General features: G+C 43.0%; 1 protein-coding gene across 2 annotated transcripts in view; it reads right to left on the reverse strand.

The window, feature by feature from the left end:
* The window catches only part of PKHD1 (PKHD1 ciliary IPT domain containing fibrocystin/polyductin), a 242,753-nt gene that overhangs the window by 113,609 nt on the left and 116,288 nt on the right, over nucleotides 1-12,856 (reverse strand). For both annotated transcript variants that reach the window (XM_083729646.1, XM_083729647.1), the window contains 5 exons: nucleotides 12,547-12,686; nucleotides 10,643-10,837; nucleotides 8,255-8,380; nucleotides 6,723-6,856; nucleotides 1,681-1,793 (listed from right to left, as the gene is read on the reverse strand). In XM_083729646.1, coding sequence (XP_083585772.1) covers nucleotides 1,681-1,793; nucleotides 6,723-6,856; nucleotides 8,255-8,380; nucleotides 10,643-10,837; nucleotides 12,547-12,686 — 708 coding nt within the window. The remainder of the gene's footprint in view (nucleotides 1-1,680; nucleotides 1,794-6,722; nucleotides 6,857-8,254; nucleotides 8,381-10,642; nucleotides 10,838-12,546; nucleotides 12,687-12,856) is intronic.

Here is a 12,856-nt window from a genome sequence, read left to right on the forward strand (position 1 = left end):
CCAGCTCCAGAAGGTATTCGTACGGAGGCAGTTGGAGTACACGCTTTTTCAGGTGTATGCACCCACCATCCCCAAAATGTAACTTCGGAACAAGATATGATTGCACAGTATTAGTGAAAATAACTTTTTAATGAAAAATTGCATATAAAAATTGCATATAAACATGTGCATTTGAAGAAAGGAACCAATCCAGGCTCTTGGCAGCTGGAATACCAATTTTTGCAAGTTTAAAAGACAAATATATTTTCCAGGAACACAATCTAATTGATTGTGGATTCTGAATTTGTTTCATGATCTGATCAGTCATGATCTGCCTGAATTGAATCAAGTGAATTCACTTTGGAATTCAAGTTTCTTCCTAAATGTACATGTTCTTTATACTGAGAAGAAAATGTGATTCCAGTTCACAGCATATATTCACAGGCAAATATTACTGAATTAGCTGTTACTATAAAACACACACTGTAACAAAAACTGCAAGTCAGAGCCAAGGATTTTTACACTTAGGTACTTTGAGGATGGAAACATCAGTAGAGGTACCTGACTCCACAGGAATTAAATTATAGTAATTACTAAGCACATACAAAGGAAAATAGAAAAAGCAGTGGGTAATCAGGAAACTGAATAGTAAAGCAGGCATAAACAAAAACACCCTGTTCAAAAATCTGTGTGATCATTCCTTTTTTTGCAGATTATTAAAAAAATGTACTTAACTGTCAGAATGGATTGAATACTTCTAATACAATTACTAACAGTCAATTTATAAGCCACACAAAAAGCCTGAACCACTATATATGGCTGTGTACTTATTTGTTTATGTGTGTGAATGTGTGTATATATAAATTGGGGGTCATTTTGAACTAGAATATGCAGGGTTCTACATTTCAAACATGAATTTTCCCAAAAAGCACACTTAAGACTGACTTTAAAAGGTAAAGGTAAAGGACCCCTGAAAGTTAAGTCAAGTCGCAGACGACTCTGGGTTTGTGGCGCTCATCTCGCTTTACAGGCTGAGGGAGCTGGCATTTGTCCGCAGACAGTTCTGGGTCATGTGGCCAGCATCATTAAGACGCTTCTGGCGAAGCCAGAGCAGTGCACGGAAATGCCGTTTACCTTCCTGCCAGAGCAGTACCTATTTATCTACTTGCACTTTGACGTGCTTTTGAACTGCTAGGTTGGCAGTTCCGTCGCGGAACTCCGTCGCGGGGATTCGAACCGCTGACCTTCTGAGTGGCAAGCCCAAGAGGCTCAGTGGTTTAGACCACAGCACCACCCGCATCCCTGTAAGACTGACTTGGAATGTATCAAATACTGAAGCCTATATGCAGATTCTACATCTCTGAAATGAAATGCAACAGCTGTTTACTAGATGAAAATACTAGGCAATAGTTTAGAACTGGGAAAGAAGAATATATGTAATTGTAATTGAAATTGAAATGAACCCTATTTACAGTCTATGAGAAATGGACCATAGCATATTAGTATGTTTTCATCCTGCTGGGGAAAGATCAGAGAAAGCATTAAACACTCCCCCACCCCTTATTGGCTATTGTAATTAACATTTATGCAGCAGAGTGAGTGTGTGCTCACACACATGTGTGCACATGCTTGCACACATGAGAGAATGACAGAGAGGAAGGAGGGGGAAATATTATCCAAACAAACTGAATGCAAAAATACCTCGTGCAAGAATAGGCTCGATTCTTACTGAAGGACAGAACTGGAGCCTCTGATGGTCCTGAAGGAGAAAGGTGGAAAAAATAGCCATGTCCCGCAGCACACACTGTGTTACCCTGAGGAGGAGAATATGGTTATAGAACATCCATCTCAATGCAGTTAAGATCCCATAATACTGGAAAAGGTTGTGGCATTTTATCTTCAGACCTATATGAACATCCATGTCAAGTTGGTTTGGAAATCCAAAGATTCAGACACCTCAGGATGAAAACTGAGAGACATAATTTTACTTCAGAAGGAGTCAGATATGGTGCTCCCTCCAGCCACAAGCCTCCTCTGCCTCCATCATCTGACAGAGAGCTGGAGGGGCCTCTCTAGGGTGCTTGACAGGGTTTGTCAAGAGTTTCCCAACATGGAGACAGCCTCTGTGTGGCACCACATGTAGACAGAGTAATGGCAGGTCCAACAGTAAAGGGGAGAAAAACAAACCACTGTCTGTTTGTTCCTTGTTTTCAAATGAATATCAGAGCAAAGCAGAAAAGTATTACTGGCTAAGAAAAACGACATATTCAGCTAAAATATCCTGCATCTTTTCAAGCAGCTCTAACAGTTTTGCTGGTGCAGCCATGGTCTCATCCAGGCTTCCTCAAACTCAGCCCTCCAGATGTTTTGAGACTACAATTTCCATCATCCCTGAGTACTGCTCCTGCTAGCTAGGGATCATGGGAGTTGTAGGCCAAAAACTTCTGGGGGCCGAGTTTGAGGAAGCCTGGCTCTCATCTCAGACAGAGATGCGGAACCTCTAGCCTGCCAAGTCTCCTCATTTAGTGTGTGAGGCTGTTTTGTGGAAACAAATTACACCTGACATTACACATATCAGGTTTAGGGCAGGGAAGTGTGAGCCTTTAAAGAACCAACAGGGAGTTTTACATGGGCTTCCAATTGCTCATTTGCTAGAGAAAAGCAGCTGTGGAGTTGGAAGAGCCAGAGGATGCCAGGATAATTCACCCCCACCCATTAGCTGGTGTGTGTTGCTCAAGGTAGGGCATTTCCATTCAGTGCAAACTGCTTTTCTCTTCCATTGCTGCTCTTCGATGACAACACTGGAGATGGAAAGGAGAAGAGCAGGGAGGTTTAGAAGGCCTTTCCAGTGCTTCTCCGGGGGGGGGGGGGACAAAGTGGGGAGGATGACTTCTAAACATGATTCTCTTAGTGATCACGCTGCTGGTTTCTTGCCTTTTCAATTGCTATTGTGTGTTGTTTATTAATGGTAGTTATTGCTGGTTCTTTTTATTTTATCTCTTGGTAATTTGTAAAAATTGTGTTTTAAATGTTTCATGTGACTGGGGTTGGGGTGGGGAGTGGCCTAAATATTAAAGGTAAAAGGACTCCTGACCATTAGGTCCAGTCATGGCCAATTCTGGGGTTGCTCACTCATCTCGCTTTATTGGCCGAGGAAGCTGGCGTCCTGTGGCCAGCATGACTAAGCCGCTTCTGGCGAACCAGAGCAGCGCACGGAAACGCCGTTTACCTTCCCATCGGAGCGGTACCAATTTCTCTACCTGCACTTCGATGTGCTTTCGAACTGCTAGGTTGGCAGGAGCTGGGACTGAGCACCGGGAGCTCACTCCGTCGTGGGGATTCGAACCGCTGACCTTCTGATCAGCAAGTCCTAGGCTCAGTGGTTTAACCCACAGCGCCACCCGCGTCCCTGCCTAAATATTACACCTAAGTAAATAAATAAGTGGGCCAACTTTTTAAACTGTATTGTGACCATTATGATACGTGTGCCATCATACCAGGGAAGAAAATGATTTATGCAAATGAATGGAAAACTGCAGAACAGCTGATTACATGCACCAATTCTTTAAAATCCCTTATAAATGAACAGGTAGCTGAAAACACTAGACACGCACAATGTTCACAAGACTTACAGGCACTAAAAACAAACAAACAACAAACAAACAAACATTTTTCTCTCTAAAGTATATAGGTAATATTATGGCTCTCCCCCTTCCTGCAATTCTAGGATTTCATACTTGTTGAATGCCCAGCAACCAACATTCCTGACACAGAGAAAAGTGGCAAAGACTCCATGCTTAGCAGGGCCAGATCAAACACAGAAGACTGGTGTGATCCAACACATGTCTGCCACCACGATTGGAGCTCCTCCACCGGAAAACACAGGGCAGCTTACAGTTCCTGGAACAGGGACCTACCTTCTTTACTTTCTTGCCTCTGTAAAGTGCCCGGCATATTGATGGCATTATTAAAATCAGTGTGATAAATAATAATAATAAACCCTACCATTTGGTGGGTTTCTCACTAGTTAAAGGAATTCTCTGCAAATTTATACATTTTGAAGAAAACTCTCCCTACAAAATCAGGAGTAAAATAAAAACCCTGGACACAGAGAATTAGAGTCGGGAGAATCTAAAAGGGAATTAAGCAGAATTGCAAAGAGTGAATTTTCTGCCCAGACCTTCAACACTATAAAATCATAGTGGAAATTTGGTCCAGATGTGCAGTGGCCAAAAGGTGGCCGCTTGTGTCACTGGAAGTGTTTGTGAGGTGGATATTTGTCCACAGCGATTGGAAGGCAGACCACCAACTCACTTCCCAGAGGTCACTGGAGAGCTTTAAGAAGGTAATGACGGTTCATTTCTTGTGACCCAGATCAAAGGAGAGCCAGTGACCTAGAAGAGAGAGGCTCCGTATCCCGTTTCCAGTCTCGTGACCTATACAATTTTCCCACTGTCCCGGTGTCTGACATTTGTCACAAGGGTCACAAAGCAAAGAGACAAGAATAGTGCCGGAAGCACAAGCCTAGGCACCTTTTTGGAAACGCAGCTTTTCAGACCACACTGCCCACAGCACAGTTAATGCAGAGCTTCAGTAGTCAACTCACATTATAGTTCAGTGACTATTTTACCTACGACTCCAGTAGTGCATTCTACAGATGATTTGTGAGGGCGAGAGTCCAGCATATTTATGCAGACAGCTGGTAGCTTGACAGCAGCGGTCTTGGCGAAGCAGGGAATTTTCTGCAGAAATAAATTATTTGGGGCACTGTATTCTATAGATCTCTCTGCAGCTAAATTCCCAGAGAGAAAGTGGTTTATTTCCATGAGTATCTGATAGCAATTGAATACAGCCATATGACCTTTTAAGTGATTAAGACACCACATGTGGATATTGAACATATTTTGTTAATGCTGAATTTAAATCCAAACTCGTCTCTCTACTTGCCTCCTTATCTTCTCCCTAATGGCAGACTTTAAGAAGCCTGAAACAATAAGCCAGCATCAATGCAAACTCTTTATTCAATATCTACCATCATCAAGCCAAGTCATTCCTTAGCATGATTGTGGGGGACCCCTTCCTTGGTGGTCTGACAAAGTAAAATGCAGTGGATCAAACAGCTCACATGTAATCTGGCTCACATGTTACAGCCTAATTCTCACAAAAAGCAGAGAAGCTCCCTTGAAAAAACATGGCAACCCACAGATAGCTATCATAAGCAGAGAGAAGACTAGGCTAGAACCCTCACAGCTATTTTTCTGTATGTGGGGAATTTTATGTATGGAGCAGCACTTAGTTATGTGTGTCACTGCCTGCAAGCTGAAGTAAAGTGCTCCAAACATAACTCAACTACTTCATCTGTGGTTTGTGAGAATTAAGGCTTAGATTGTGCATGTAGTCACATATTCTGAGACATCATCCCAAGTACCAATACAGTGGTACCTCGGGTTACAGATGCTTCCGCTTACAGACGCTTCCGCTTACATACTCCACTAACCCAGAAATAGTACCTCGGGTTAAGAACTTTGCTTCAGGATGAGAACAGAAATTGTGCTCCAGTGGCGCGGCAGCAGCAGGAGGCCCCATTAGCTAAAGTGGTGCTTCAGGTTAAGAACGGTTTCAGGTTAAGAACGGACCTCCAGAACAAATTAAGTTCTTAACCCGAGGTACCACTGTATAAACATTGTTATGCAAGTCATAACAGCTGACTTGCATAAAAACATTTACATTAGTACTTAGAATTATGTGAATTGCCCCTCCCTCTCCCAACATCCAAAACAGGAGGGGAAACAATGGTTATTTAATAAATGAGCATATATCACTCATATGCGCTCCCAGTGCTGGTGGTGTGGGGAGCAGGAGGAGAAACAAACAGGCCTAATCCCCTTTAATCACCACTCCACCATGAAAAAAGCAGCTTGAATAGTGTGGGAAAGCAGGAGGGATTTCCCTACCTCTCTCTCATAGCTCAAGAACTCAGGGGTCACCTTGTGTGTTGGACTAGGACTGGAGAGAACCCAGCTCAAGTTTTGGTTTTGCCCTGAAATTCACTGAGTGATCTTGAGCCAGCCACTCACTCCCACGCTAACCTACCTTGCAGTACTGTTGTGAAGATAAAATGGAGGTGGAGAAACATGCATGCCACCTTAAACTCCTGGGAGGAATAGCAGGGTACAAATCACAGTCATCAGACAAAAGAAAGTACTCCTTTTCATGCAGCACAATTAGACAAATTTATAACGCAGGTGGCGCTGTGGTCTAAACCACTGAGCCTCCTGGGCTTGCCGATCGGAAGGTCGGCAGTTTGAATCCCCGCGACGGGGTGAGCTCCCGTTGCTCAGTCCCTGCTCCTGCCCACCTAGCAGTTCAAAAGCACGTCAAAGTGCAAGTAGATAAATAGGTACCACTCTGGCGGGAAGGTAAACGGCGTTTCCGTGAGCTGCTCTGGTTGGCCAGAAGCGGCTTAGTCATGCTGGCCAATAAAGCAAGATGAGCGCTGCAACCCAGAGTCATTCACAACTGGACTTAACTGACAGGGGTCCTTTACCTTTACAAAGGTTGGTCTATCTATTGCTATTAGTCATGATGGCTATTGGGGTGCCACAGTGGCAGAGGGGCTATTGCTTTCACACCGTGCTTGTGGACTTCCCAGAGGTATCTGTTTGACAACAAACAGAATCTAAAGGAACCTTGTGACAACACTGTCACTTATCTTGGTGCTCTGTGACATCCTTACAGCTCACCTCTATCAAATCATCAGGAGCCTGGATGTAGAATCCAGCAGGTGACAAGGTTTCAACACTGGAAAGCCCATCAGTTCCAGAAAGTCCAATAATTGTGTTGTGCCTTAATAGGTTATTCTGATCCAGTGAATCTCCTAAAAACAAATGAAGATAACACATTAACAAGCTGCCACAGAGGCAAGACATGCAATGGTCACATAATATATACCTTGAGATGTTCATTAGTTGGTTCCTGCTCAGTAACCCAGAGCTAAATGGCAAATCAGTGACACTTTGCTTACTGTTTCAAAGGCATGATTAAGAAGAAGAAGAGAAGAAGAAGAGTATGGATTTGATATCCCGCCTTTCACTCCCCTTCAGGAGTCTCAAAGCGGCTAACATTCTCCTTTCCCTTCCTCCCCCACAACAAACACTCTGTGAGGTGAGTGGGGCTGAGAGACTTCACAGAAGTGTGACTGGCCCAAGGTCACCCAGCAGCTGCATGTGGAGGAGCGGAGACGCGAACCCGGTTCCCCAGATTAGGAGACTACCGCTCTTAACCACTACACCACACTGGCGTGGGACACAACTTGTGAGCAAAGCAGCAAAAGGCTGCTGGGGGACAAAAAACGATGGAGATGGTCCAGAGAATCCCTCCTTTTGTTTAGATGGAGACTAGATTACAGTTCTGTAATAAAAATTACATCCATTTTGTTTGCAGCATTTTGACTTGTGTTGCAAAGATCAAGATTTCCCTCAAGTGCCTGTAAACCAAAGAGACAAATAAGTAGAAGGAATGACAAAATCCACAGAACTGTATCAGGTTCTGTAATGGTTCTAGGGGTTGTTCGTGCGTAAATCGTCGCCACACCTGGCTGGGTTACCTGGCTGAACCCTTTCTGTCTGGACAGCCCTTCACTTCGTGGCTGTTTCAGTCGCTGGCAGAATCCATCAGTGGGCGTTTCTTGAACTTCTTCTAGCAAAGAAGTTCTTTGACGCCGAGTCTCCTCCTATTCTCCCTGCACGGACGTCTTCTGCGCAGGGAGAGTGTGGGCAGCGGAGGACCCGTGCTCTCCCCGCTGGTCTCCGGCGAGGAGTCCTGGAGCCCCCTTGCCGATTCCCCCATCTGCCCCCCTTCTCCACTGGTGCTACGCTGATTTCCTTCCCCAGCAGATGGGCTGCCTCTCTCCCTACTGGGACCCTCTCCGGCATCCCTCTGGAGCCTTCCCTCCGCCTCTGGCTCCGATGGCAGTTCCCTGACAGGTTCTGTAGGTCAAACAATCGGCACCATATATATTATTTCAATTTTTCAATTCTTAGAATAGTTTTGCTGCTTTTATTTAACTGACATTTTCTGGTTTTATATAAAATGTCTGTTTTTCATCTTAAGGGGAAATTGAAAGCTTTTGAAACCAAGCAATAAAATGAAAGGAGTGAAATGTCAAGTAAAAAGTATGGAAATTTTTAAGAAAAAATATAGTTTTGAGGAAAATGAATCTTCTTGAAAATTTCTACTAATATTTCATAACACAAATTTATTTTGTATAACTTACCCACTCTAACTCCATGGCCCATAATGTTGTAAAAAATGTTGTTTTCCACCCTGAAATCTGACACCCCATGCAGGCTGATTCCACGAGCAAACGAATCTAATACAGCACAGTTTCGAAAATAAGAATCTAGAAGAAGAAGGATTGTATAAAGCAGTAGAATTAGATAGAAGTAGAATTTCATGCTGTATCTTCATTTCTATTTATTTTCGCTAAAAATATTTTTATCCTGTCTTTCAATCATATTTCATAAGACAGCTTGCATCATATTTAAAAATAATATATAAATAAATAACCGAAAGTGCAGCATAACAAATCAAAGCAAACAGGGATTAAAAAAGCGACTGGAGCTAAAAGCCTGTTCCCCACTAAAACCTAGGGAAAGAACCGGGGTTTTATCCTATGCATGCTTACTTGAGTGTAAAAGGTAAAGGTAAAGGGACCCCTGACCATTAGATCCAGTCGTGGCCGACTCTGGGGTTGTGGCGCTCATCTCACTTTATTGGCCGACGGAGCCGACGTACAGCTTCTGGGTCATGTTGGCAGCATGACTAAGCCACTTCTGGCAAACCAGAGCAGCACACGGAAACGCCGTTTACCTTCCCACTGGAGTGGTACCTATTTATCTACTTGCACTTTTGACATTCTTTTTAACTGCTAGGTTGGCAGGAGCAGGGACCGAGCAACGGGAGCTCACCCCGATGCGGGGATTCGAACCGCCGACCTTCTGATCAGCAAGTCCTAGGCTCTGTGGTTTAACCCACAGTGCCACCCCCGTCCCATTACTTGAGGGTTTGAGGGTAAGTCCCAGTAAACTAAACATGCTTAGATTGCTCTGATATTTGTCATCTTGCCATATGAGGTATCTATTAATTCTGTCTTGTGTTTATTAATTCTATATCATGTTTTTTGTTTTGTTTTTTAGATTGCACATTGCTCAGAAATTTAAAATTTTAAGCAGTCTACACATTTTCTAAATAAAGGCCATCAGAACAAGCATTGAGTGGTCCTGAGCTTAGAGTGCAACAAAAAGATGACACCACCAGGGAGACTCAGAACCTTGGTTCTGAGCATGTGAGTTCTTAAAGTCCGTCCTCCAAATCAGATCATAACAATTGAACTGATCCCTATGGGACCAGGTGGCTCTTGGTTCTAAGCTATTTAGGGCTTTATAGGACAAGACCAGCAGTTTGAATTGTGCCTGGGAACACATCAAATGCCAGTGAAACCCTAAAAACTGAAAACATACATTCTTTCTTATAAGTAACAGTCAGCAGCCTTTCAGCTTTATACCAAATGAAATGACGTTTCCACATAGTCTTCATGGACAACTCCTCATTTAGATCATGGCTGTAATCTAACCTGGATGCCACCAGGGCATAGATAACTACAACCTGATTGCATTTTCCCCTAGAAGATATGCTGCAGTTGGTAGACCTACCAAGTTAAAGTGCCAACTGGGCATTTGGGAAGCAATCAGACTGTCTGGATCTAAATGCAGATCAACCACGAGCTGTAGTCCTGATCCCTCATTCCTGTCTGTCTTGTGAATGTCATCCTACAGGGTAACCAAGAAAGTGTTCTGGTCTTGCTCCCCCAAAGAATCTGGAAGCCAACTGGAATATTTCTAGATAACCAGCTTCATCCAGAGATATTTAAAGTTGATCACCCAGCACCTGTTGAAGCATCATGGTGGCATCACCCCAGAAAAGGACATTTTGGACTGACCAATGGTTACCAAAAATCTCCTTTTATTAGTCCAGAAAAAGTGACACCTCCAAAAAATTTCTGGGTGTTATTGTCTGACTGAAATAAAGGTATACTCAGTTGAACATAAAAGAATAGCTAATAAGCTCCACTCCTAGTTTTGATTTTTTAGCAATGTAATAATAATAATAATAATAATAATTTATTTATTTGTACCCCACCCATCTGGCTGGGTTTCCCCAGCCACTCTGGGTGGCTTCCAACAAAGATTAAAAATACATTAAAATGTCATACATTAAAAACTTCCCAGAACCAAGCTGCCTTCAAATGTCTTCTAAATGTTAGGTAGTTGTTTATCTCTTTGACATCTGCTGGAAGGGCGTTCCACAGGGCGGGCGCCACTACTGAGAAGGCCCTCTGCCTGGTTCCCTGTAGCTTTGCTCATCACAATGAGGGAACTGCCAGAAGGCCCTCGGCGCTGGACCTCAGCGTCTGGGCAGAATGATGGGGGTGGAGACGCTCCTTCAGGTATACTGGGCCAAGACCGTTTAGGGTTTTAAAGGTCAAAACCAACACTCTGAATTGTGCTCAGAAACAAGACTTATGATGGAACTCAGTTAAGGCCAACAACCGTTTGTTTTTTAAAAGGCTGTTAAGATACAAAATATAATAATTTTTGCTCACTAGTCATGTGGGCATTTCCAGCAATGGTCAGTGCACTGAGATGCTTCTGGAAAGCTTGGCCTACATGCCGGAACTGTACACCTTCTAAATGAAGCTGAGTCTCTTCACCACTGTAGGCCTGCACAATGACAACAGCCCCCATATCCCGCGATCCAAGTTTCCTCTCACTTTTCTTGTAGAAACAGTCTGAGACATCTGAAAAGCAATGATGAAGGTATATAGCATGCAGGGCAAATGTTTGAAAAGCATGAGGCATCTTCACAATCTTCCATTAAATTACAAAAAGAGATGTAAGCATGAGACATTAAATACTTTAGGTTTATTACATGCTTCACTCACTGGGGGTGAAGTAGATAAAACATACTCAGGCTGTTCGTTAATTAGAGTGCTCACATGATCACATGATGACCATTCACACAAAAAATCATAAATGTGCAAAGCAAACAATAACATCTATTCTTCTACTAGTGCTGCTTCTACTAGTGCTGCCATCCCTCAAAATTCATACTTATTTGAATTTTGTGAGGCAGGTCTCCAACGAATAATTACAAATATATAGGGGAAATGTTCATTAAAATGAATATATTGAATATAATGAATCATGCATTTTATTATGGTAAATTACTTGCAAAAATATGTGCATTAGTCAAAACTGCACAAAAAATGTGTTCATTAGGAGAAATTCGCATTAAAACCTTAATAAGGATTTTTTTCAAATCACAAATTGCTGCAGAAATGTGGAGTACTAAATTTAAGATTGAAGCAATGAAAAACTAAGAAAACCAAAATTTACATATCCTCCCATCCCCAGCTGGTCCCATACTAGTATGCGGACTGGAACACAGCTATGGTTCCTTATCATTGTGGGGGAAAATGTGACAAGTGGGATGCCTTAGGGTCCTGTCCTGGGCCCTTTGTTGTTCAACATCTTTATAAATGACTTGGATGAATGAATTGAGGGGATGCTCATCAAATTTACAGAGGACACCAAACTGGGAGGGGTAGCTAATGCCGCAGAAAACAGAATCAGAATTCAAAATGACCTTAACAGATTGGAGAACTAGGCCCAGACTAACAAAATGATTTTCAGAAGAGACAAGTTCTGCACTTAGGGGGAAAGAACCAGATGCACAAATATAGGATAGGGGACCCCTGTCTTACTAGCAGTAAATGTGAAAAGGATCTAGGGGTCTTGGTGGACCACAAACTTAACATGAGTAAACAGTGTGATGCAGCAGCAAAAAGGCTAACATTATTCTAGACTGCACAAACATTAAATATTTATATATATATATATATATATATATACCCTGCCCATCAAGAGAAGTATAGTGTCCAGAGCAAGGGAAGTAATAGTACCACACTGTTCTGCCTTTGTCACACCACACTTGAAACACTATGTTCAATTCTGGGCATCACAATTTAAGAAGGATGTTGACAAGCCGGACCATGTGCAGAGGAGGGCAACCAAGATGATCAAGGGTCTGGAAACCAAGCCTTATGAGGAGCGGTTGAAGGAGCTGGGTATGTGTAGGAGGAGACTGAGAGGAGATAGGATAGCCATCCTCAAATATCTTAAGAGCTGTCACATGGAAGAGGGAACATGATTGTTTTCTCCTGTTCTGGAGGGTAGGATCAGGACCAATGGCTTCAAGGTACAAGAAAGGAGATTCTGATTCAACATTAGGAAGAACTTTCTGGCAGTAAGAGCTGTTCGACAGTGGAACAGATTCCCATGAGAGGTGGAAAACTCTCCTTCCTTGGAGGTTGTCAAGCAAAGTTGGATGGCCGTCTGTCAAGGCTTCCTGCACTGCAAGGCTTGGACTAGGTGACCCTTGGGTCCCTTCCAATTCTGTGATTCTATTAATCTCTTTATGTTACCCTTAGAGTACCCTCTCTCTCACCTCCTGAAATATCTGCTTCTTTGCACTGCTGCAGGTGGGAAGCCCTTTCCGTGGTGACATTTCCGTGGATGACCACACTCCGACTGACCAATGCCACAAGAGCTCCAGACACCTGTTCTTCGGCAATACCATGAGGATACCTATAGGATACAAAGGAACAATCGTAGCCAGCTTAGATTTTTGTACCATAAATCTAGTCACAAATGAGAGCCAGAATTCAGTTGCCACTATACCTTTTGACCTTTCATTATCTTCTGACGAGCTGTTTGCAATTGCCCCACCTCAACCCAAACCAAACAAGGAAAAAACT

The sequence above is a fragment of the Podarcis gaigeae genome (assembly GCF_964106915.1).
Source record: "Podarcis gaigeae genome assembly, chromosome: 3".
Classification (NCBI taxonomy): Eukaryota; Metazoa; Chordata; class Lepidosauria; order Squamata; family Lacertidae; genus Podarcis; species Podarcis gaigeae.